The 26,784-nt window shown below is 38.2% G+C and overlaps 1 protein-coding gene across 1 annotated transcript in view; it reads left to right on the top strand.

Annotated features, from left to right (window-relative positions):
* Nucleotides 1-26,784, top strand: part of LOC121364719 (catenin alpha-2) — a 401,992-nt gene that overhangs the window by 352,018 nt on the left and 23,190 nt on the right. The window contains exons 12-16 of the mRNA XM_041488185.1: nt 3,413-3,564; nt 12,223-12,336; nt 15,531-15,712; nt 17,988-18,093; nt 20,666-20,800. Of these exons, the coding sequence (XP_041344119.1) occupies nt 3,413-3,564; nt 12,223-12,336; nt 15,531-15,712; nt 17,988-18,093; nt 20,666-20,800 (689 nt within the window). The remainder of the gene's footprint in view (nt 1-3,412; nt 3,565-12,222; nt 12,337-15,530; nt 15,713-17,987; nt 18,094-20,665; nt 20,801-26,784) is intronic.

Raw genomic sequence — 26,784 nt, forward strand, 5'->3', positions numbered from 1 at the left:
TTTTCAGTCTAAGCATATGTGTGACTGTTTTCAAGGCCACAGCTCAAACTAAGAAACCAATGTTTAATTTTCCCCCAGAAGTATTGATTTGCTTCTGAATCTAAAATTTATAGCCAATTTCTCTGTGCATAATAAATGAATCATTCTCTGTCTGATACATTTGCAAGTTTTAACTCCAGATTCAAATGCATGCCTTTGCCTGAATTTTACTTGTGGTTCTTTCACCTTTGGCACAGGAATATCCTTCTTTGTGTGGTAAATAATGGAGAAAAAAGACTGGAGTTGTTTTTTTTTGGTTTTTTTGGTTTTTTTTGTTTTTTTTGTTTTTTTTTTTTTATGGAGCTCAATAAAATTAACTGGAGAATAATACATTTCTCCACTCAATTTTCTATTTTCAAAAACTTTACTGCATTAAATGACAACATATGCTTAGAGAAGCAGTAAGTAATAGCCCCCTATTAAAGGTGTTTTTTTTCTTGCTTGTCCAATCAAAAGTGAGCACTGATGTTAAAATACGATTGGCAAGCAAGCAATCATAAAGCAGTTTCATATCTATTCCCATTTTGAAAGAGCAGATAATGTTTATGTGTCATATTTTAAATTAGGGACTAAATTATAGCCAGGTCTGCAGAATCAGAACTGGTCAGAGAAGCTTCCACACCCAGTGGAGGTAATAAATGTGGTCAGGAATGAATACCTCGTGTTCAGGAATATGAATAAAGTGTAACTTTCCACCTTACAACCATTTAATTTAAATTTCCCTTGTTTTCTTCTAAGAATGTCACATGTGGCCATGACAAATCCAGCTGTGTCATATCTGCTTTCCCCCCATCACTGCCCTGTCAGGGGAAATATTGTAAAAGCTTGGTGCAACTTATTGCCACAAATCTGCTGCCTGTCCAGCATCTGCTGATTATTTACAGATAATTAAATGTTAATTGCTCCATGTCAAGTTTAATTTTATTTCTGGGTACTGAAACTATGTTGAATACAGTATAAATCTTCCTTTCTTTCTTCTCTACCTTTACAAGAACCTTGGACACCCCGGGGTGGCCCCCCCAGAATGAACCACAACAATTCACCTTTATCTAAAATAGACAAGTGCTTCCTTTTTTTTTTTTTTTTTTCCAAATCCCTGGAATTTTCACCATTAATGTTTTTCTTGAGTTCCCCAAAAATGGTTCCCCAGAAATTGTTTTAAATTATTTTTTTTTAACTATAGTGTAAATTTTACTATACTCTGTTAACTTGAACAGATATGTAAAAGATAAACTTGCTTATGTAGATGTTTTTCAAACTGCCCATTCCTAATTCAGGCCTGTTGCACCTATTATTAATTATATCAAATACCTGACCACCTCTGCTAGTTAAGAAATTTTAGACAGGAATTTAAGGTTAAATTTAATTTAACCCTAAATATTAGGGTTCTTTACCTCCTTTTTTTTTTATTTATTGTTGTCATTATCGCATCTCTAGTATTAGAGATTGTTTTATCCCAACAACCCAAAATAATTTATCTTTTATTCTTTAGGTTTACTTGTTTAGATTGTATTTTTAATGATTGCTTTTTGATATTCAGTCTTGAGACTTCCTTATGCAATCATGTTAGTCTCCTACTACACTTTCAAGTGTTCTATTAATTAAGGCAATTTGATATATGCATTTATTAAATACTCTTTCCAAAACTTTCATCTCTCTTAAACTCCTTTTCTAATTAAAATGTTTCCCCTCTGCCTGGCAATGTTTTGTTAATGTTTGCTTTTTTAAAATCTATTGTTGCTGTCACTTTTTCCTGTTTCTCCAGTGTATCCCAGGAACTTACTGAACGTTATCTGCATGGAAAATACAAATCTGTTCTTTCATCTGTCTATATGGACAGATATATATATATACCTACATATATATGTATAGTGATGTATAAACTGGATTTGAGTCACTATATCCCTTTAAAGGTTTCCTCATTTGCATCCAATGCATAATATTTAAATGCCAGAAACAGAAAGTTTGAGTTCACGGTTGCTACCACTTCTTCAAAATGTAAACTATTCTTAAATCATGGGTTTTTGTGGTTTTACTTTAAGGCAGATACTGTAAAATAAATTTAAGAACATTTAGTCAAGAAGAAAATGACGTTTCCTATCACAGTAGAACTTCCTGGGAAAGAATGTCACTGCTCTTGAAGAAAAAAACACTGGAAATTCCCTTTTGTATTCATCAGTTGGGTTCAGTTTACCAATAAGTGTATTAAAAATAGGGTTTAGGGAAAAGATGGGCAAAAAAGGTAATATTTTAACAACAAAAAATAGGGAATAACTGTTGTGGGAATAATAATTTCCTGTTCTTCTAATTATATTGCCAAAATAGTAAAGTCTGTGATACATGATCTGGATACCTAAATGCTAGAGTAAAAGTGATGTGAATATGATGAAAAGATGGCTATCTATAAATCTTAAACTTGACCCTAGTTCCTCAAATTCTTAAAAATTAATCCAACTGCATCTTTTTTATCCAGGTTTCTAATGAAACATTGATTATGTTTGTCCTCCAATATTAATGTTAAAATTTTGAAGAGGAGTAAACAAGTACAGGAATGTAGGTGCAGTATAGTCAGTATGACCTGATGTTCATGTTTGTAGGATTTTGGTTTCAGTTGTTAAAGGACTGATTTGGGGAAGAGTTATTTTCCTGCAAACACAATGTGCAGAAGGTGATTATACCTTCAAAGGAATCCTCCACAAAATTTAAAGAAAAGTCTCTTGTTGCTTCAAGCAATGCTCTGAAACCATTTACAAAAGTAAAAAATGGCTTTAATTTTTATATTGAATAAGTTCATACCACAGTTTATAATATTTTTAGCCAATATCTATGGCTGTCTTGTGTTATAAACATGGTGATAGTGAAGAAACAGAAGATTCATTTAGGTGTCTTCACAAAAGTATATCCTTGATTTTGCATTTTGTCCCTTATAAAATTATTATTTAGTATGAGCAAGATTGTAAATTATGTAAATTAGCAGGCATAATGGCTACAGTTGGCTTTGATCACTTGATACAAATATTTGCTGTGCTCATTACAGGTTGTAAAGCTCTTAAACTAACTTTACTAACTGCTCAGGTATCTTGCAGCCTTTTAGAAGTTAGTAAATCAGTTTTGGAAGGAAGTTTTCTAATCTTTGTTGCACAGCTGGAGGAGAGAATATAAGGATGGTTATTTCCATGCTGTTAGATAAAGTGCCAGAGCTGTCCACGGGCAGGGTGGGTACAAACCCATCCATGAGCCTCCCTGTGCCTGGGAATTTCCAGGGCAGCATGTGCCGTGCCTCCTGGAAATTATCCATGCCCCAGAGCAGCAGAAAAGTGTTCAGGAGAGAACACAAATCTAATCCTGCTGCCTCTCCTTGTGTTTAACCCAGTGATGCCACGTTTTGCTGAGCAAGTGGAGGTGGCCATTGAAGCGCTGAGTGCCAACGTGCCCCAGCCCTTCGAGGAGAACGAGTTCATCGACGCCTCCCGCCTGGTCTACGATGGAGTCCGGGACATCAGGAAAGCTGTCCTGATGATCAGGGTATGTAAAGCACCTGGGGATGGAAAAGTTGGGGTTTACAGGGAGGTGTCATGGATAAGAGGAATGCAAAAGCTGCTTGGAATCAGCCTTGTGTTGTAATAAGGCAGAAAAGATTGACACTGAAACATGCATGAAACAAGTATATACAACAACAAAAGAATTAGTAAATAAAGAGATGAGGTTATTTAGTGGATGAATCACAATTTGTATGTTAATCAGCTAGAAGTTTTGATCACAACTGCCAATAGATTCAAACTTCATTACTGTTTCCATGGTAATAGCATTAATTTGCCAAGCTCTTCAAAGTTTGTGTAGATTTTTTGTTTATTTGAGTTTTTTTCCCAATGTATATGTGCTGCCTGGGATGTGAGGTAGGTCTGGTAAAAATCTAAATGAATAAATTATCTTGCTGCTCCAGTGAGCTGCTGCAGGGATGGTCTTGAATGTTTACCGAGGTAAAAAAAGTGTCATTTCAGTGTTGACTAACCAGTTGATTCAATTTGCTTAGACATCTTTTAATAAAATAAACAAACAAATAAAAGACACCACAGAACATCATTATTGTGATAGTAGGTGTGTGTTGCTTTTCACTTTAGTCAGCAGACAAAGATTTAAAAAAGAAAAACAGCAAACCAAACCTGGTTTGGACATCTCTTCAGCAACTGAAAATGTTATTTGAAACCCAAATTACCTTGAATCTGCCCTAATGAAAGCCAGGTACAAGTAAAGCTATGGAGAAAATCACAGAGGAAATGTTGAGGCAAATAACAGGGCTGAAACATCAACTGATCCCTTTGAGCAAACAGGTAGTGTGCACTTGTGGTTGTGAGTGTATTATGGCACTGATGTAAGACTTCAGGCAGTTGGAACACTCCAAAATAGCTCCATTTTAGTCATCTGTCACTATGTATTAACATTTACAGAAAAAGCTTTTGACAGGCTTAATTTCATAACTGCCAAACGTAAATTCCATTCTCATACACAGTGCTCATCCCAGGTGGCCTGAATTATAGTCATGGCTTGTGGTGGGGGCAAACCCATCCTGTTCTCTGGGAGTGCAGTGTTAGAGGATTGGCAGCTCTCCTGGAAGGAGAGGGAAATCTTTAATTACTTCCCTGTGAGAGTGGTAGGGGCCTGGGACAATTTGCCCAGAGAAGCTGTGGCTGCCTCTGGATTCCTGGAAGTGTCCAAGGCCAGGCTGGATGGGGCTTGGAGCAACCTGGGCTGGTGGAAGTTGTTCCTGCCCATGGCAGAGGGTGGGACTGGGTGAGCTTTAAGGTCCCTTCCAACCCAAACCATTCCAGCATTCCATGATTCTGGGAAATGAAAGATCTGCATAGTGAAGGATCTCTGTTCTCCCTGTGATTTTCCAGTTCCTTAGTCAGTAACAACAGTTTCCAAAAAAAAGTTGCACTTTTCTTATGACGAGAACAGCTGCTTAGCACACTTTAATCTTTTCTAGTCATTTCAAACTGTGATTGTGGCATAGACTCAATCATCAGATGGGATCTCCTACAAACCCAGGTTTTCCAATCCCCTACACAGAGTTCCATCTTCCAGCAACCCTCTATACATCAGAGTTATCCCCAAGAGTTTGCCATGAGATGTCTATCCTGGTGAGATGTTTTTAAGTTTAAATTTTGAATTTTGAAGACCCGATCACTCCCTTTGTCATTGCCTGACTGTTCTGTGTACCTGGAGAGCAGATTGGCATTCAGGCTTCTCAGTCTCCTTAGGAAAATCCCAAGTTACTTTTGCCATTACATCACTACGACTTTCCACCCATTGTATGATATGAGGTAATGAATTCTGTTTGCCCAGATTAGGAAGATTTATTTTTGCCTTCAGACAATTAATTTATTTATGGAGCTCAATGTAATACTCCTTACCCAGGCAAAGAACTAAAGCACATAAATGGACTCATTATCCATGTGAGTTAACTGGAAAAATCCACATATAAAAGCTTATACAGACCAGAGTTTGCTGAATCAGAACCTTATTTGCTATGGAAAACAAAATTAGTTTCACTTTGAGATACTCTTTAACATTTCCATCTGAACATCTCACACTGAAATGGGATGTATAATTAAAGGCTGAGGCTATAAAAGCCTTTAGAATATTTTCACCTAATAATCTGTCAAATATTATGCATCCTTTAATTGAAGTGGTAAAACTTTTTCAGAATTGCAAAAAATGAAAAAATCCAACCTTGCAAACTTTTTAGAGCATCTGACACAATTATTTTCAGGCAGTGATTGTGTGCAAGCTGTGAAAGATTGAATTTATCTGAGATGAGTCCCCTCATTCCAGAGAGTAAATAAAGCCACTTTTTAAATTAATTTTGGTTGGTATTATTACTTTTAGTAAGCTGAAAGAAAGGGTGGATAGTCTGTGATCTTCTCTTTTTCCCTCAAAAGCAGAGAATTCATTGCCCCTCTGGAGGAGAAAGGAGACTCATTTTTTTCATTGAGGACAATTATTATTATCTATACAGAAAAAAAAAATCTCTTCCACAAGTTAAGAAGTAGTAAAAATGAATTTAAGAGTATAATTATAGAACCTAGAAATAAAATAGAAAATAATTACTTCATTCCAACACCTTTCCTATTAAGGTGTAGGGATGAAATTGCACTTTGTGTTTTCACAGCTGCTTATGAAATTCCCTCAGTTATTGGCCAGAAACCCTCTCTACAGTCTGGAGGACTCACAATGGCATCTTTTCTCATTCTTATGCATCTCCAAGGCCACTTAACTGCTATTTACTGGTTTTAAACATGGCCTTTGCCATTAGCAACCTCTTCTTTAGAGACATCTTGCTCAACCTGAGTGTTACATTTGTTTGGATCAGGAGTGCACTGTTGGAGCCAATGTCCATGCCATGTTTTAGTTCATGTTACAGAGTAAACTTTAAACATCTGTAAACTTGATTCTTTGGGGGGGATGCCTGGAGATGCACTCTGGGTGCACCTTAGGACACGAGGGAATGGCTGGAGCTGTGTCAGGAGAGGTTTAGGTTGGATATTAGGAAAGGGTTCTTCACCCATAGGATGGTTGGGCACTGCAACAGGGTCTCCAGGGAAGTGGTCACAGCACCAGGTGTTAAGATCTCGTTATTAAGATTGTTAGAGAGATGCCTCTGCCTGTGTTAAGGTGCAAACAAGACCATATGCTGAAGTTGATCACATGGATTCTATTTAACACTCGTGTGAGGTAGAGAGAGTGAAAAAGAAAAAGAGGGGCAGGATGGGAGCGAAAAAGAATGACAGATTAAGCAGAAAATATCACCACTCTGTGGATCGCTGAAGTTGATCACATGGATTCTATCACTAGTGTGAGGTAGAGAGAGAGAGAAAGAAAAAGAGGGGCAGGATGGGAGAGAAAAAGAATGACAGATTAAGCAGAAAATATCACCACTCTGTGGATCCTGACAGCATCTCATTGATCTTCTTTTTCTGGTCTTCTCAGTGGTGAGGGTCCCACAAAACACAGATTAATGTGTAATGTATGTTTGGCCCTGGTGCCTCCCCTGGGGGGACAAGTTTGAAGCTCTCTGTTACAGCAGACTCTGGGTCTGTGGCATCACTTTGCATCATGTGCAGTTCTCTGCTGCAGGGCCTCAGCAATGAGTCTGGCAGTGTTTTGGGGCTCTTTGATGGTTTTCTGATGGTTTTTGACCCCTCCCCTGCTGCCCCTCATGTGAATGTCCTGTAGATGTGGCTGCCCCGGGGTGGGTGGGTTTTACAATTGAGCCAGTTTGAGAAAGGCAGGGTGGTGTGGTATTCACATTCTCTGAACACAGAGAGACGTAATTCTCTCTCCCAGGATTTTTCCTGGGGAAGACAGTGAGAAGTTCAGAGAAAAGAAAACAATTCTTTTCCTTACTTGCTGCTCCTGTTGTTTGGCACATGTGGAATGTGTTATGGAGATTGTTTACCAAGAGTGATTTGTTAATTGGACTCTGGTGATGGTTGTTTGGATTGATTGGTCAGTTAAGTCAAAGCTGTGTTGTGACTGTCTGGTAAGGGTCACAGGTTTTTCTTTAGTATAGTATCTCTTTACTATAGTTTTAATATAGTATTAGTGTTAATATAGTATTAATATAGTATTAATATATTATAGTATAGCTTAATAAAACATTTGTTCAGCCTTCTGAATCATGGAGTCAGAGCACATTGTTACCTACATTGGGGGTGCCTAATAAGGTGGGTCTTCACTCCCTGTGTCACACACCCAAAATCTCTCTTCCCCCCCATCAAACCACACTGATTCTGCTCCCCCAGCTTTGTTTAGCTCTCCCTACACCTCTCTTTAGACCTGGACAATAGTACCACCTTTACCTTTGCTCAAATTCCCATCAGGTGGCTTAACTCAAGGCCCAGTTCCCCTCAGGAGGCACATTTGAATGGGGCTTTGGTGCTCACAGCTTCTTTATACAATTTTGCCATAATGGCAAAGGCCTTTTTTAGCAATGTTTAAGCCATTAATCGTTTCAGTCTCTCACACCAAGCCTGACAGAATTCAGGAAGCAATTGGATAATGCTCTCAGGAACAAGTTGTGACTCTTGGGGATGTCCTGTGCAGGACCAGGAGCTGGATTTTGATGGTCCTTGTGAGCTCCTTCCAATTCAGGATATTTCATTCTATTGTTAACTCCATTTCTATTCTATCATTAAGGGATTTTTCTTCTCCTTGGGAGAAGACCTCAGCAAAAATGACTTTGGGGTCCTCAGCCCCAACTGTTTGGGTGTATTAAAGCTCTTCTCCTCTGCCTGACTTGTGAGGTTTAGCCACCATCACCTCTGGGGCAGCCACTGGGGTGGGGGTGAAATCCAAAGTGCTGCAACATTTCAGGTCCTCTGTAAAACCAGATTTGATGCAGAATCCCATCATCTTTTGAAACATCCTGTCTCCAAAGGGTGTCGTGGGGTCCAGTGTTTCCACTGAGTGCCTGCTGCTCCTCAGATTGAATTTGAAGTGTTAGATTTTACTGTAAATCACCAAACAACTGAAGACCTGCAGTGAGAGAGTGTCTCTGATTGAGGCTCTCAGGTGCTGCTTGCAGCTGAGTCACTCAGGCTGCAGTGGTACCAAAACAAATGTACAGAATAGCATGGAGTTGGATTTAAAAGCAACTTGTAAAGTCTGGGGTTTTTTTCTCCTTGTCTTCTACAATTAGAGGAAATTTTCATTGTAAAAAATAGGGGAGTATCTTTTCATCTCTTCAGTCTTTGCTCTCATTACAAGGTCAGCTTGACTTGGTGTTCACAGTGCTGAAATTCTTGTAATTGTGTCTTACAATTTTTAAGTGCATAGCAAAGTGGGGTTTCTATCTTCATCAAGTACATTTGAGTTGGTGAAATATGAAACAAATAGCATTTATAAATCTGCATATATATGCCATTGTATTACTTATACTTGTATAATTCACATTTTCATACTGCAGTCACAAAACATTAAAAAAATGACATAGATGGAAGATATTTTGTTCGCAGCAAGCTCTTCAATCAAACAGCCAGAGAGATATTAAAAATATATATATATATTCCAATGCCTGGAAGTTGAAATTCACCACATTCATATTAGAAATAAAACATGCATCTTTAAAGAGAAAGCATATATTTATTGTGTGATTTATCTGGGATTGTGAAAATTCTTCTTCACTGGAAGACTTCCTCCAAGTTAGATGAATGTTGTGTATAGTAGAGATACTGTATTTGAAAAAAAAATCTTGGGAACTCTTATGGCTTGTGCTATAAAACAGATTAAAAATTATGGAAATGGTCCATTTTTCTGCTGAAATCAATCAGTGCATGAAATTCATTAGTTTTGAATATTACTTGAGCTTCCTCTGCCACTGGTGGCTGTCAGCTCTGTTTGGAAGCTGTCTCCAACCTCAGATCTGTGATTCCTATGTTTGTGTAACCATAAATCCAGGTGTCTGCAAGACAGAATCAGTCTTTCCATCTTCCAGCTCAGAGAAATGAAGTCTCTGACTCTGTTGTCTTGGAAACAAGGTTTTAAATATCAAGGTCCTGTTAGTTGTGCACAGAAATTAGAGTCATTCTGGTGTATTTAGAAGGCCTTGCTAAGAGTAGTCCTTTAAGTCAAATTCAATATTTTTTTTTTGTACCTTTATGTCTAAACAGAAGGGAGACTCTGTTTTATATGGGCTGCATCTCCAGGGGATCAGCTGAGACAAAGCAATGGTGCAACAGTGAAAAACGTGAAAATGTTTGAAATGGCAGCAAACAGATAAAAGTTAATCCCACTTCTTAACCCTAATGCAAAATGCAGCTGTTTGGGGAAGAAAATAAGAGTGTAAAATTCACCACACTTGAAAACATGAAAAGAGTGAATCTGAAAGATCACTTTGAATTAGATCTCACTTGTACAGAGGAGAAATAGGAAGATGTCTTGTGCTTGTAGTATATTGCTAACAGTTGCATTACTTGCCCTTTTGGTTTGCACTACATTTTCTCCAAGTTCAACATTTATACCCATTAAATTTCAGTCTTTTAAAGGCCACAGATTTCAAGATCATGAATGCCAGACAGTAACAGTAATGCATTTTTTCCTGGATAATTCTTCAAGAATAAGTCCTTGCATAGAATTTTAAGAATATTTTTTTGGTTTTGAGAGGCAGCCTCATGTCCTTACTGGTTACCATGTCAAGATGTAATATTTTGAATATTACATCTTTACTTCAACTATGAAAACCTTGGAAAGGACTGCACATTATGTTTTATACTCTTATTTATAAAAGTGGAGACAGAAGAAACTAGGAGGAGTATATTTGGGGTGTGAAAGGGTACTGGCTTTACAATGACCACTGAAACTGGCTCGTTGAGTGGACTTGGAGGATGGGGAAGAGCCAGCTGGTTTGTTGAAGCTCTCCACCCTGTTCTTGTTCTAAACAGCAAAGCCTAGGCAGTAGAAAAGCTGAGCCTTGTGATAGAAAACACTCTTTGCTCAGGGAATTGTGGGATTCTCCTTGTAGCTTTTATGACAGATTTTAAGGTCTCATCCTGCCCTCGGGCAGCTGAGCAGAGGAAACAAAGAGATTAGAGGTGATTGGAAAACAAGACCATTGGATGGGTACCAACCCTTCTGTTTTACCTGTGACAGTAGAGAGAAGGTAAATTCGTTTTTCATCTGAACTTCCTCTCCTGCCTGGCCTGTTACACACACTCTCTGTGCATGCCTCTCTTCAGAGGTGCAGACCGAGTATCATTACCACACTGTCACACTTGGTTATTTCTTCCTCCAGCTCAGCACCAAAGCACACATTTATTTCATACTCTCCAAGTCACACGAAGATGGCTGTGTTTTACTCTCCCCATCCTGTGCACTTCACTGTGCAGCTACAAACAGGGATGTGCACTTGGTGTTGGAAGCCAGGCTGGAACAGAAATATCACCAGAAGACTCCTCTGCGTTACGTTAGAGGGTTTGGAGCCGTTCCTGGTGACTGAGCATCCCCCAGACAGAGCTGTAATGACAACTGGCAGTGATTAGCACCTCTGCTAGGAAACTTGACGTTGCCTCCAAGCACCAAATGCCAGCCTGGATGATTTCTTCTGTAGTGCTTTGGTCTTCCAGGCTGTCACTGGGGGTGATGGGTGTCCAGGAAGGTGAGGATTTCTCTGCAGTTACTGTGGTTTTCTTTTCCTGTTACCTTTGTCATGCTTGGTACCCACAGAACTTACTCAGGCTGTTGTACCAGATGCTATTCAACCATTAAATGGAATATAATTGTCTTTCTAAAGATTCCACTTTTTTGCATCATCTATATTAAATATCATACTAAATACTGATTTTAAGGCTGTCTCTCTGTATATAAATAAGGACTTTTTTTTCTCAGAACTTTTTGCTAGAAGGTGAAAAACCCCAAATTAACACATCCATCAATTATTTTTTTTTCTCCCTCCTTCCAATATTTTAAACAATCTGAAGCCTGAAAATATGTAACTTGATTTAATCAATCTTCTAAGAAACCCTTCCATCATTTGTAGCGTCAGCAGTGGAGACATCATGGTCTCAGCTGGGGAATGATTTAAATTCCAAAGTTCTGTATGAAAAGGACCATGTGAACTAACAAGATTACACAGATTATGAATTTCATGTTTGTTTCAAAGCCAGTTGACATAATTTACACTTTCTTTCAATCGGAAATCTTTTATTTGCTTTGATAAATTTTTCTTCCAGGATGTTAGTTGCTTTTTCCCAGATATTTATTTTCTCTTTTGAAGATTACATGTAGTTTCCAGTAACATAATAGTGTTAGTGTCCATTTATATATGAAATAACATTATTTTGAAATACTGCATTCCAGTTGTTAGTGTTTCCAAAGGATATTTGTTCCTGGAACTGCATTCATCATATTAACAGAGTTAAGAGAAATTGCAGCAAGAAAAGTTGTGGCAAGGTAATGACAAATGCCATTTGTAAAGAAAACTAGGGTTGAAACAATTTAATTTTTAAGACAATTCAATTTCAATTCCTGACTGCTGGGGCAGACAAATTCATTTCAGAGGAGAACGGAGCAGCATTTCCTGGGCTGGAAGTCAATGAAATAAGAGCTCACTGTGCAGAGGACTTGGTCTGTGTCCTTTTTAAGCTCATCATCTCCTCTCTGTGGCTTTTGTGTGTCTCTCTCCAGACCCCTGAGGAGCTCGAGGACGACTCAGACTTCGAGCAGGAGGATTACGACGTGCGCAGCCGAACGAGTGTCCAGACTGAGGATGACCAGCTCATTGCTGGCCAGAGTGCAAGGGTGAGTACAAACCCCACACACCTCCAGTGAGTGTCCAGTAGTGACCAATAAATCTCTGCCTCAGGAAGCAAAGGCAGTGATTTCCAGTCCTCAGGGTTGTTTAAGAAAGGATGGGACCAGGCTAACAGAGCTGTTGAAGGTTTTTTTCGTGTCAAACCTATTTGAGTAGCATTTATTGAATGGTCTTGAGGCTTTTCTGGTGCCTACTATCAGCTGCTTGCTCCAGCTAGTGCTGTAAGAGGAGGCTTTGCAGGTTTGGAATGTGCTGAAACTGTGGGAGTAGTCAGCAAATGTAAAAAAAAAAAAAATCCCATCAGCACACCATGTGCTGTATCCAGAGAAATCTTACATTAGTCATGTTTCCCAGTGTGCAAACCTGTCAAGAAGATCTGTTTAAGCTACTGAGTAGTCCCTGTAATTTAATTGTAATTGAAGACATTTGCTACTGAGTCAATGTAATTTTACCAGGGTAATTACATCATGATAAACTCCAGTCACTGTGATTTGCGACCTCAGCTTGTGCATGGGGATTGCAAATTAAGCTGATGAGTGCTTCGGGGGTCACAGGTGCTGGGGAAGTGAAGTCTGTTAACACTCAGGAATATTCCTGTTAACACTCAGGATTATGCCACCCTCTGATGAATGTTTACCTTTTACTGAATAGTCTTCTCAGCTCAGATTATTAAAAAAATCAGGTTATGATTTTATGCACCATAAAAATATATTTGACTGGAAAGAAAGTTTGGTTTTGTTTTTTTTTTTTTTTTAAAGAAAAGTCTTTTAACATTTTCCAGGAGAGAACCAGCAGGAAGCTGGGAATTATCTGAATGATTTTCATGGCTGTTTCACACGAGTCTGATTTGTTCAGTTGTGCTAGAAGTGAAGGTATGGACTAAATAAGAAGCATCCTCCCCACACACTCAAACAACAGCAAAAGTTGGTAACTGGAATGGGGATTTCTTACCTTGGAGTCTGGAAGAGGATTTGTAGGGCTGAGAACCTAAAGACCAGCAGGCAAAGAGGCTGTGAAAGTTCAGAGGACCAGGACAGAGTTTTCAGCTGCTGTAGGTTGGGGCTTGACACAAAGATTTTACATGCTGAAAAGAAACAGTGGAGTAACAAAAAGCTGAAAGAAGCTTACTCAGAGGTGTGGGAGAAATGCAAGGCATGGATCCAGTGAAACAGGCAGAGATTTCGCTTTATCTTAAAATTATTTCCCTGAATATTGAATATAGATGGTAAATAAACCATACCATGTATCAGAAAAACTGGAGTTTTATTATGACATCCCTGAGGCAAAAAATACCTGGAGTCCTTACTGTGAGACTGGTGACAGAACTGTTCTGGATGTAGTTGGCTATCTTTTGTGATTTTTATATTTTAAAGGGCATAAACTCCTGTTTGAGATATTCAAAATATTGACTACTAAAGCAAATCTCAGGTATAACAGAAATGAGATACAGTACAGATGATTTTTGTCAGATTTCACAGCCTTTCTCATCTTTTTGGTTACATTTAGGACTGGGTAGCATGTCATCCTTTCTTGATCTGAGACCCAAGTAAAGACTGCAGTAATTTTTCTTACTAAGAATCGAGCTCACCTGGGGATTTAGGAGTCTTAAATTCTACTACATTTATTGTGGTTATTATTACTGCTGTGCTTAAATCCTTCTGCTTTGATCAGCTACACACTGTATAAACATAATATATCATAAAGACAGTTCCTGAATTACATAGATTGCAATGTGGCACAGGAAGCAACAAATCATAAAAACCTAAAAGGGAAACAATGCTAAGCAGAAGCTGCCAGTCCTCAGTCTGGAGTGCTGAGCAGAATAGAATCTTATCTGAATCTTTTCTGTGGAAAAAGTGCAAAATACTTTTATTTGTGCAATGTAATTGATTTGTTTAATATGCTTACTCCATAATGCTGGTAGTGTTTTAGTAGAAAGACTTCTGTTGGTCTTCAGTAGAAATAAAAGTGGAATTTACAGGCTGCGTTTCCTGTAGGTTATGGCTGCTTTGAAAGCACATCAGCAGCTGGAACAGAATTATTAAAGCACTGTTTACCAGTTTAAAGAGTGTTCAGGTGAAGCAGCCTCTTGAAGAAACCACAGGCAAGACATAGAGATAAACTTCCCAAATTTCACTACTCCTATCACATTCTCTTAACTTCAGTTAATTCCTCAGTTCTGTTGTTTTATGTGCATTTTATATATTTATTTATTAGCTTGACTTACACTGCATTTTTTCTGTGCAAAGACTATTATGCTAACATTTGAAACTGCTGAGTTACATTGATAAGGCCTAATTAAAACTCGTCTTGAATTTTAATTTGATTAACTTGCAAATTTCTCATTTTCTGATCTACTGTTTATGACCCTTTTTAATTTCAGTTTGGGAAAAGGTCAATTACAAATTTTTAAAAGCCAAGAGCATTTTAAGAATATGTAGAAAAAGACTTCAGCTGATTGAAAGTGACATAAACAAGAAAAAAATGTAATGACACTTAAATATGTGTCACACCCCATTAAATGCATAATGTGATCTTCAGAACCCCTAGAGCCAAATAATAGCTTAACTTGGAAATCATTTTTCAAAGTGTCCATTTGATCTTCAAAAGTAATTATTATAATTTTTTTAGGGTGTTTTTGGAGGGGAGCAGAACTTTGTGCTTAGTTCATGCTGAGGCAGATCAGTACCAACCTGTTCAGTGCCTTTTTGCATCTCTTCCAAGAGAAAATTGGAACACTAAATATCATTAAAATATACATTTGTTACAATTCACTTCAAATGTATTGTCTTTGTGTCATAGCTTATTTTAGTGTTGGGTTAATCTGAAATCCTGTGTTTCTGACAGAGGATGAGACTAGGGGAGACACAGCAATTCAGTCTGCCTTTTCCCATAAATGTCACTTGTTTTATTCTTCCTCATAATTGAGATTTAATCCTCCTTTGTCAACTGGTGAATAATCACTATATCATAAATATGAATTTCATCATCTTGAAAATTCAAGAAGAGGCATAAACACGCTGTGAATGTGCTTTTACCTGTCATGACAGAAATCAAATGCCTACAGGATTTTGCTTGGCATCTTCAACTCCCATAAAAATTAACTCAAGCTGTTGGGACCACTGGGAAGATCCAGTTTCTAGCTCTTTTCTTTCATGCCCAATTCCTGTTCTTTCTCCAGGCTATCATGGCCCAGCTGCCCCAGGAGGAGAAGGCAAAGATTGCTGAGCAGGTGGAGATATTCCACCAAGAAAAGAGCAAGCTGGATGCAGAGGTGGCCAAGTGGGATGACAGTGGCAACGACATCATTGTGCTGGCCAAGCAGATGTGCATGATTATGATGGAAATGACAGATTTCACCAGGTAAGGACAAAATAACCCCAGTGAGGAGCTCAGATGGGCCACATCTTCCCTTTTCTGCTTGATTTGTACTCTTTTGAGGTGATTTGCTGTGGTTTTGGGGATGCAAAGCCAAGGAACACTGCCCTGGGTATTTGTCCAAGTGGGATTAATCACATGAAGTTTTTGTGCTATTTGCAAGTCTCTTTTATTTGCAGATCATTTTGTAAAGTTAGTCTGTGACCTTACAGACACTCCAGTGACATTTTGTTTAGTACCCATCTAAATGCATGTGCCTCTCTGAACTTTCAACATTTCAGCACAATTTGTGTCAATCAAAAATAATGGCAAAACTATTTATACCATTTGAACACTGAACTTCCTTCCAAAAAAAATCCCAAATGAAATTAAGCAGGTTTGATCTAATGCTTCATGGGAGTCTGTCAGTAATGATTTTTTTTTTGCTTTAATTTCTTTTCTTTATTGATGTCTTATTCTTCTCTAATTGCAGAGGCCATTCATTAATGATACAATGTAAACAGAATTATTGTCTTTTACTATGGTCATATTGTTAATCACACCAGGGAGAAAGGTTTACAAGGTTCTTTGAATTCCAGATCACTGTAGCAAATTAAATTTTGTTCAGCGTTTATTTTTTAAGTGGGTTCAAAAGTTTAAATGGTATTTATCAAAATGTGATTACGCAAAACAGGATTAAAATCTTCCTGGTTTTTTTTCAGCATTAAAATCAGACATCCATTTGTTCATCTCTTTGTGTTGCCCCATCCCTGAAAGCGTTCAAGGCCAGTTGGTTGGGGCTTGCAGCAACCTTGGATAATGGCAAGGGGTGGAAATGGATGGAGAAGATATTTTATAGAATTCTGTGTTACTTTTGTATTTGTATTGTCTTGGTGTCTCTGATCCTTCTTTCAACAAAAAATAGAGTGACATCTGCCAAAATAGTGTCACTGTATCATGGAAGGAAGAAATGATGTTCCAAAGCAACAGCCCAGAATATGCACAGTTTCTGCAACCTCCTGGACAACCTTTGATATATTGAGCATGAAATTGGAAGTTTTCTAATTGTATTTTCTAGCATCAAAAGAATAAAACTAATTTGAGAATGAGATAAAGACTACTGACTACTGATTTGAAGTAAATAAAAAAAAAAATCAAAGTGCACCTCTATCTGCATCAGATTCAATAACAAGTTGTTTAATATATTCTATTAAAACAGAAACAAGCCTTTCACACCTTTTTGGTTGGCTGTAACCTCAGCAGTGCTAGAATAGAATAATTTTTCAAATGCATGGAGTTTGTGACAGTCAGAGCTGCTCATGTAATTAATGTAGAAGCACATGAGGTCACCAAGAAGTATTCTTGCTGCAGTTGAAGTTCACCAGAAATGGGATACTTGTATTTCATCTGTTTAACGTGGTAATGAAAGTCTGGAAAGAAGATTAAAATGGAAATATGTTTCAGCATGTTATTCTTGCCATTATAGACATTTAAAAAATCCAAAAATAATGCAGTGTTGTGCTTAGGAAAAACGCCTTCTCTTTAATTTTAAAAAAGTTTGATCATATTGTCATTTTCTACATTAAAGAAATAGAAAATAAGCTCACTTCCAGTTGAGACTTTCTCAGAAGCAGCAGCACTTTTATTGGTACAAGCAGGATTAAAGTTTTGAGTCTGATGAAAACTCACAGAAGTCTGTGGAGATCTCCTGTCTTAATACATTTTGGTAGCTTTAATGACTAAAATCAGAATTTTGTGCATCATCGTAAAAATATGGTGAAAGATCAGGCCTAAAGCTAATTATACATGGTTTAAATGTAACATTCAAGTGTGTAACATAATGATTATGCTTCACCTCTCTTTATTTTCCAACAAAAAATCAAAAACAAAAAATTTCTAAAACGTGACATTCTTGCCTTAGACGTGATGGGCTGAACATTTAGCACTGGCTTGGGAATCACATCATTTTGAAATAGTTGTGTATTCCAGGAACAGCATTGGCTTAATGAGCACTTAAAAATGCATATACTATTAAGTACAGCTCATGTGCTTGAAGGCACCATTGGACTAAATTGCCAGTGAGGCATTTTGTAATGGAGAGGAAATACAGCAGAAAGATTTCTTAATCAAGCTGTACTACAAAGTACTTAAAAGGCAAAATTGTAATAAATTAAGAAGACATTTGTGTTACTATTTTAAAAATGAGCACTAAACAGGGTCACTAAAACTGTTGCTTTTCATGATTTATTGAGATTGTGGATAACTGTCTTGTGTTTCACAGAGGGAAAGGGCCCCTGAAGAACACATCTGATGTCATTAATGCAGCCAAGAAGATTGCAGAGGCAGGATCCAGGATGGACAAACTGGCACGGGCAGTAGCTGATCAGGTAGCCCCAAAATGAGCTGAAATACAATGTAACCTCTATGGATGAGGTGCCCTTTGCAGGAAAAGTCTGTCTTACCAGAAAATTAGCTGTTGAGAGTCTGGATCCTGATCTTCCCATTTGTTCTTCTAGACCCATCAGCATTTTGCACAACAGGAAAGTCATAAATGAGTCTCTCCAAAGCTCAGAAATGCCTGATTGGTTCCCCATCCTCACTTCTGGGCCTGAAAGAATTAGACAGAGACTCCTTCAGGCTGGAAAAGACCTGTGAGATCATCACATCCAAAATGTATTTGCTATTAAAAAAAGCAGTAGGGATTTGGATGCTCCGTTCCCCTTGCCAAGTGCCTAGGAATGCTTAGATTCTTTTCAGCTTATTCTTCCAGCAATTTTCCCTTGATTTGGCTCTTTATTTCTTCAAGGTTCTCTGACTCCCTATTTTCTGGTTTTGTGCATGTTGTGGGGTCTGTGTCCCCACTTTCTTTACCAAATTTATGTCACAGCTGGACAGATGACCTTGCTGTATATATATTTTCAGATTTATCTATTCATTTGGAGAGCAAGAGGAAGCGTTGTATTAAAAGGCAAGAGCCAAATTGCAAATCCAGGTCCTACATAGCTAATTTTAGATTCAGACAAATTAAATTTCACTGTTTTTCCCTTTGTAAATTTCCTATAGTTTCTTTCATTTCATTGACATCAAGAGAAAATTTGCTGGAAGTGGGAACTGGTAACTTCCTTGCCTCTAGTCTTTCTCTTCAAAGTAAGAATGTTGTTTTCTTCTTCAAGTAGGAGTGTGACAGTGTGTAAAACATCCTGCCATGGAATATGGGCCAGAGTGGCAAAACCCCCAAAGCTTCTATTTTCCTGCAGTGTCAGAAATGTTTGGTTTAGGTCTTCTTCAGCAGCAGCAAGCATTTTTCCTGTAGTTAACCCATTCCAGTCCTTCAAATGTAGCATCTGTTCAATTTAAAACAAGAAAGAAGAAATCCATCTGTCAGCTGATCAAATTCCTGGTATGCAGTATTTGCAGAGGTGGAATATTTTAAAGAAAGAAACAGAAGGAGATTTGTTATGCTTAAAGTGCCTTGACTTGAGTCATATTTTAAATTTCAGAGGACTGTAACCCCAATAATAAATAGTGAAATTATTTTTAGAATTAAATATTTGTCTTAATGCTTGCACTTTAATGATGTTTCCCAGAACTCTGGAGACCTTCATGCAATATAAACTTTTTGTGGACAGTTGCATTTTTAGTTATTATTCCTATGAGAGAACCCTTACATTTTTATTTTTTTTTCACTCCAAGGTATTTATATTTAAAGCCTTAACAACTCTTCAGAAGTATTGCTTTAAATTCATTCCTTTCTGTTCAGAGACTTCAAGAACTGAGTAAATATTTTTATATTAAATTGGTATCAGTAGGGAGAAGAGGTCTTTTAGGGATTAATGCCTGAAAGGTGTGGCAACTGTCTGAGCAAGAGAGGCTCTATAGAAGGCACAGTGAAGCTCCAGCTTTGTTTATTATTAGTTTTAAAGGGCAAGAAAAAAGCCAAGTGACTCCATTTGGGGTTTTAGACAACAATATATCCAACTACTTCACCATGAGCACATTCTTTGCCAACATTATCTGCTGGGGCCAGAGCAGTGATCTCAAGGTTGGAGCTGTAATGTTGTTGACTCATGTGCATTTAATTCTATCAGTTTTTCTTGAAATGCTCTGATAATATTTTTTTTTAAACTGAGCATAAACTCTGTAAGGTGATAAAAAGGCATATTTGGAACCTTTGTTCCCCAAGCTATGCAGGAGCGTTGTCAATCAGACTTTGCTGGGTAGCCCCAAAGAGAATTTATTGGAGACATGCTGTTAGCAGTGGGCCCTTTCAGCTCTGTTTCATCAGTGTGAATTACTGAGGTCTGCTCTCCTGAGGCAAGACTTGGAATATTAACTACAAGGCTGTTGTTTGTTATGCTGTTGATATTGTGAGGGATGATGCAGTTTCTATTAAGAGTCCCAGAGACTATGAATAAATTGTACTGGGGCCCTTTCTAGTTCTATTGATTATGAAACCCTCACAGCATCCAGCACATTTGACCTAATCCAATCCTCTGAACATCTGCACAAATGCCAGGGGAGCTGCCAGGCAGACAGGAGTTGGCATTGGAGTGGGGGTAACCACTCAGAACTGGGCTTATCTGGACATTAACTGGTCCATACTGGATGTTAGCTTGGACGTCCAGCAGGCAACCTGGAGTTTCAAGTTAAACCTGACATTTTGGCTCTTCAGTACAATTCCATAAATTAATGCAGAGCAGAATTTAAAATTATTATTTTCATAATGCTGGTAAAGTGGTTTCACATTTTTCAGAAAGGTAGAGTGCATCTTTAGGTTGCAATTCATAAATCTTGAGTTAAAGGAAAGGCCAAATTTGAGTTTTCAGATTTAATTTAGTACCTCATGTAAAGACGAAGTGGACTAGATCCACCTAATACACACACACTGCCACTGTCTGATTACCTGCTCCCAATCTCATGAACTCAGCTCCATCTAATCAGTATTTGTGTTGTCTGCAGTGCCCAGACTCAGCCTGCAAGCAGGATCTGCTGGCCTACCTGCAGCGCATTGCCCTGTACTGCCACCAGCTCAATATCTGCAGCAAAGTGAAGGCAGAAGTTCAGAACCTGGGAGGAGAACTCATTGTATCAGGGGTAAGCTGGGATTTGTGTTTAGCCATTTGTTTCCCATGTACCACTTGAAAGGGAGAATTTTTGATTGCAATAATGTACAAAACAAAAATCCACTGATTCATAAGCAAGTGTTTTTTTTGGTTTTGTTTTTGTTTTAATTCTATCACCATTATTCCAGGCCTTAGAATAACTTATGTAGAGCAATCTGATTTTCCAAGTACCCTTTGTTTATACTAACCTTGTAGAATCTTCATTCTTCCAAAAGAAAAGTAATTTCATAGCCTAGAAAGCCATTGCCAAGCTGTGACTATTATAATTATTTGGAGCTTTTGTATATTTGCTCATTATAAATTTTCTTTCCTTTGTTACTACTGGTAATTTCCTTCCTCTGTGCAGAAGCCAACTCTCTATGAAGTGCATATTGTTAAGATGGTGATGACTAATGGGATTCATTCACTCAGGTTCCAATGCACACTAGGTTTAGCAAAAGACCCTGGAAGGCCAGCAAAATACTTTAAATTCTGATGCATATGCTGTTTTCAAGTACTATTTCAAACACAGTGATTATATACTCTAATACCACCCAGCTATTTCAGTCATGTTCAATGAACACTACAAACTTCTTACACACAACCTTTTGTAGAAGTAAAGACAGGCAGCATTAATATTGTAAGCAGTGAGTATTTTACATTTTTTAAATATTTTTTTTTTCCTTCTCCTGTGTTGGCCTTTGAGCCTCTGGGAGTGTGCTAGAACCACAAAGAACTAATGACTGCTCTTTGTGATTTTTTTTTTCTTCTACACTAGTTTAGCCCCATGACACTTTTGTTATCCTCTGACTCAAGTACAGACCATATGTATGTAAATTTGTAACATATTCCACTCTCCTGAGTGGTTTCAAAACAATAGTGATTTGTGAGACCCAAGATGCTGAAAACAAATTGTTTCCAAACATGGTTTTGAAAAAGCACCCTTTCATTGTTTAAGCCCAATCAAGTACGAAGATGATTAGGACAACAAACTTGTGCCCTTCATTCCATCCATGAGATTCCCCAGTGGCATCACTGGCCTTCCTCAAACATATCAGAAATCACAGAAAGTGTTCTCAGTCACATAACATTTCTATTTTTTTTTTCACAAAGCACTATAGAAGGTCTTAAACATTTGCCAGGCTTTCTTGGATCAGGCATTCTGAAGTCATATACAAAATCCTAAAAGGAGCTGCTTAAAGGTTCCTGTATCTGTCCTGCAATTGGTCTTCACTTCTTGACGTATGTACGTATGTAATTTTAATACCTTGATCTTCCCACAGCAATGAAAAGATCCTCTTCCATTTTCCTGACACCAGCGGCGTGATCTGTCCTTGTATCACTGACAGCTATGCTGCATCGTAACTGCTATGATCTTTTCTTACCTCCTGCCATCTGGGTCCAGCCTTTCATACCCATTGAGTTGTCATGTTCATCTCTCGAAAACTCCCCGAATCAGTGCTTCTCCTGGCTTGGCTTTTGTGGTTGTGTGTGTTTCTTTTTTCGAGTCTCTTTATTCAGTGTTTGTGGATGCTGAATAAGCCATTGTGAGCCTTGCGCATCTCCTCGTTCCTGGAACATCCCCATCCGTTGTGGAATTACAAGTGGCCAAACTGCTTGAGTTCATCATTCCAGTCTGGCATTGTTGGCACCTGCTGCTTCCCAGGCTCCATCACCATTGTGTTTCTGTTTGGTGGGGTTTTCACAGTCAGTCTCAAAGGCAAAATGAGCTTCAACCATGGAAATTATTTGGGTCTGTTCCAAAGACTCGGTAAAACTGACCTACAGAAAATTTGAAGATTGCCCAGCTTGCTTCTTCTGCTGGTGCTCTGAGCAGGAGGAGGTACAGTGAGTTGAACTGCTGAGCATCCCTTTGTGAGAGCATTATCTTGTGATCTGCCATGCCCCAGTCAGTGCAGAGCTTTCCTGACAGTGTTTTCTGAGCTGTTATCTTCAGGGTGCTGGGTACTGTATGCTCCTTTGCTATCCAGAGGTCTGGTATCCAAGTGCACATCCACATCTGCTTGTCTACTTGCTGCTTCTGCTTCCATCTTCTTCTTCATTCTCTCTTGGATAGCCAATTACAAATAAACAGTATTTTATTTACACTAAAATGAAATACCATTATTTGGCAACTTGCATACAGTACAATGTTAGAAGTACTATAGAAATCCAGAACTCAAGCTTCCCAGCCTATGAGTACAGAAGTAAGTTTAAGTTTCTGTTATTGTGCTATATTGAAGTGTTTTGATGTAAATATCAAGCACCATGACAATTATTACAATACTGTAATTTACTACTGTGTTTACAAAGAACCACGAGACAATTCAGAGTGATCCAAAAGATGACTTGCAATTCAGAACTATTATGGGGAGTAGGATCTCTGCTTAATTTTTTTCATTATTAAGAATATTAATCAATATTTATAAATGAAATGAATGTATGCATATGTGTGTTTGAATCTTTGTGTGGGTGTATGCATATTTATATATAAAGGAAAGAGACATAAAACCAATTAAAAGCTAAAAGACAGATGAAAGCCACCCCACAGTTCTTACAGTTTTGTTAGAGAAAAATATGTTGCAACAACTTCAAAAATACTGTGTACATAACATTTAATGTGCCTTATGTCTTTTGATGAAACTTCTATTTCTTTCTTTTCCCCAAGATTCAGTAGTTCAGTATGGTTTACCTCTGAAAATAAGCATAAAGCTGATCTTGTTTGCTTTTTCCTCTGTAGATTGGTATGATTCTAGCATAGCATATGAAGGGTCCTTTTTGGCATCAGTGACTTTGCTGCAAATAGGAAAACAGATCAAAAAGTAAGAAAATGTCACAGTCCTGAGTTGTGAATTATTTCAGTAAAGAACCCACTGTTGTTTTCCCTTTTCTTCCTCCCATTCCTTTTTTCCCTCTGCTCCTTTTTCTCCTTTGATCTTTCCCATCAGACTCCCTCCATGCAGATAGCAGAATTATTTTTACCAGTTAAGTAAGACCTGGCAATTGGGAGTTAGCACACATCAGCTAATTCCACATTAATATTAAGCATGCAAGGACAATTTAGACTGTCTTTTGACTTGGCCCTTTATTTTCCAAGGTGAGACTATTAATTCCAATGGAGTTTTGAAAAGTAAAATAAAGAAAAACCCTGATACCAGTTCTTCAGTGAGGAGCCCTGGAAACCCAAAAAAAGATTGCAGAGAAGAAAATAAGCAAAAGTGGTGAGGAGGATGTTAGATAAAAGCAAAAAGAAATTAATATCAAAAATTAAAAAATATTTTAAAAATAATTCTAACTGTGTAGATGATAGCCTTGGTCCTAATAAAACTCTCTTTGACCTTGGTTCATGAACAGATATATGTTTCTGTAATTTTAGATTTCAATATTCAATTTCTAGTTCCTCTCTGAGAATAAACAACCTCCTTTAATGAAATTACAGAGTAAAAGCACTTGAAAATAATTTGCTTTGTCTCTTGCTTTGGTTTATTTAAGGTAATGCATATTTGCTTCATAATCACTTGCAGTATTGTATTGGAATGAATCCTCTGAGGTGCTGAGAGTACACTGCTCTGAGTGAAGTAAATCCCATTTACATATACTTAACTCTTGCTGATGGCCTTGCCTTTTTGTAGGAGCTACTTTTGTTCAGTAGAGTTGCCTTAATGATGTTTCTTATTTGGATAAAATATCAGGCTTCTAACTCTAGGGCTGCTTTATTTTTCTAGCATTTCTCTCTGCCTCTTGTTAGCAAGGGAATGACAATAAAACAAATCTATATATTCATTTTCTATTCTAGAATAAATATCCATTTGTTCTGTTTACTTCTGCTCAGAAGCTGATCAGCTTATTTAGCTACTATCCATTTAGGCTGTGAGCTTGCATTTTTTAAACTTCTTTTTTATGTTAGTAGATTTGCCACACTTTTTCCTGTAGGATTAGATTGAGCAGAATTTTAAAAAATCCCTTATCCAAGGCAGCTCCTTATCATGTTCAGATTTGATTTAGTGCCCTACAGATAAAATCAGCTGTATTATCAGAAAATTTGCCAGAGTCTTAAACTTCTGAACCAGACAGATATGCAGTGTCATACAGAGTAGCAGCCACGTGCCTTTAACACCATCTAAAAATATGGAATTACTAGGTAAAACACACTCCAAACAAACACTTCAGCTGGATTCAGTTCCCAGTTATTTTCCAAGTCCTATTTGTCTCCAAGTCCTAGTCTCAACATAACAGGCTCAACTGTGATACCCAGAGAAGGATTCCTATATTCTGTTAAAGATACAAGACAGTGTAGGTAAGATTGTGAGTTTATCAAGGAGTTCTTGCTTGGTGAATTTAAATGAGGAGTTTAGCAGGAACACGAAGGGGAAAGAGCTGGAGCCATCCCATTACTTTTGGGTGGGACATGATGAAAATTGACATAACACCTGGACTGGGAGGGTGGGTGCATAAAAGGATGAATAAATACAGATATCCTGCAAAATAATCACATGTTTATTTGTGATCAGTGATAAGAGTAAGGTAACCAGAAAGAGCCAGTCCTCATCAGATATGAATCAGCCTCATTATTTATCAGAGAAAAACAGTGAGCATCCAGCAGTTATTTCAGATGAGCTCACCAGCAGTTTCCCTATCAATTCTGCTTATGTATCTTACATCTAATAAAAATGGCTTAAATATCCTGCTTTTCTTTTAATTAAGGCTGAATCACTCTAAACTACCTCACACTGTAAAAAGAAGTTGGTATCATGTGAGCAGTAAAGTATCAAGTTACTCCATATTAATTCTATAGACTCAAAGAAAAATCAGGTAGTTTGAAGTTCACCTGTTATTAAAAGTGAACAAGGACATCTTTCACTGAATTTGGATGAAGAGCAGTCACTTAAGAGCCACTGATGGGGTTTAATTTCCCTGAAACAGAAAGCCTTACTGGGGTGTTTTCCTTTTTTTAAAGTTGGCAATCAGAGAGAACTTTTGCATTTAAAATTCTTAAGAGAATGGGAAAAGTGTTCATTTGGAGTTTGGTAAAAGAGCAATTTCATTCTCCTGAACCAGGCAAGAATTGAGTATTATGTGAAAGGTTCCTGAAGGGAGAGTTGGTAAATTGACAAAACTGTTGGGTTCCTTCTCATCAAGATTCTCAGGAGTGCAAAAAGGTTACTCAGCTAGTGACAAAATGAGTTTTGCTATAAATTTATAATAGAAATGGAACAACTGGCTCACATATCCTTGTCTTTAACCTGTAGAGAAGTGGATAAGGAGCTGGCTGATTGGTCACACTCAGAGTTGTAGTGAAGGGCTCACTGTCCAAGTGGACACCAGGGATGAGCGTGTTCCTCAGGGGTGGTGGTGGGACTGGCACTGTTTACCATCTTTGTCACTGACACTGTCAGTGTCACTGGGCTGTGGGATCAAGTGCACCCTCAGCACTTGTTTTGTGACAACACCGAGCTGTGTGGTGCCACTGGCACACTGGAGAGGGATATCATCCAGAGGGGCCTGGACAGGCTGGAGGGTGGGTTTGTAAGGACCTCATGAAGTTCAGCAAGGCCAAGTGCAGGGTCCTGCAGCTGGGTCAGGGCAATCCCTGACACAAACACAGGCTGGGAGGACAATGGACTGAGAGCAGACCTGAGAAGAAGAAGAGCTTGGGGGTGTTGGTTGATGAAAAAGCTCCACATGACCCAGCAATGTGCACTGGCAGCCCAGAAACCACACATTCCCTGAGCTGCATCCAAAGCACCGTGGGCAGCAGAGGAGGAAGGGGATTCTCCCCAGCTCCCAGGCAGCCAGCCACAGTATAAGAGGACACAGTCTTAAGCTGGGCTAGAGGAGGTTTAGGTTGGACGTTAGGAGGGGTATCTTCATAGAAAAGGTGATTAGACATTGGAATTGGTTGCCCAGGGAGGTGGTGGAGTCACAGTCCCTGGGGGTGTTTAAGGAGAGACTGGACAAGGCACTCAGTGCCATGGT

This window comes from Pyrgilauda ruficollis, unplaced genomic scaffold (genome assembly GCF_017590135.1).
Source record: "Pyrgilauda ruficollis isolate IOZ18807 unplaced genomic scaffold, ASM1759013v1 scaffold88, whole genome shotgun sequence".
NCBI classification, from domain to species: domain Eukaryota; kingdom Metazoa; phylum Chordata; class Aves; order Passeriformes; family Passeridae; genus Pyrgilauda; species Pyrgilauda ruficollis.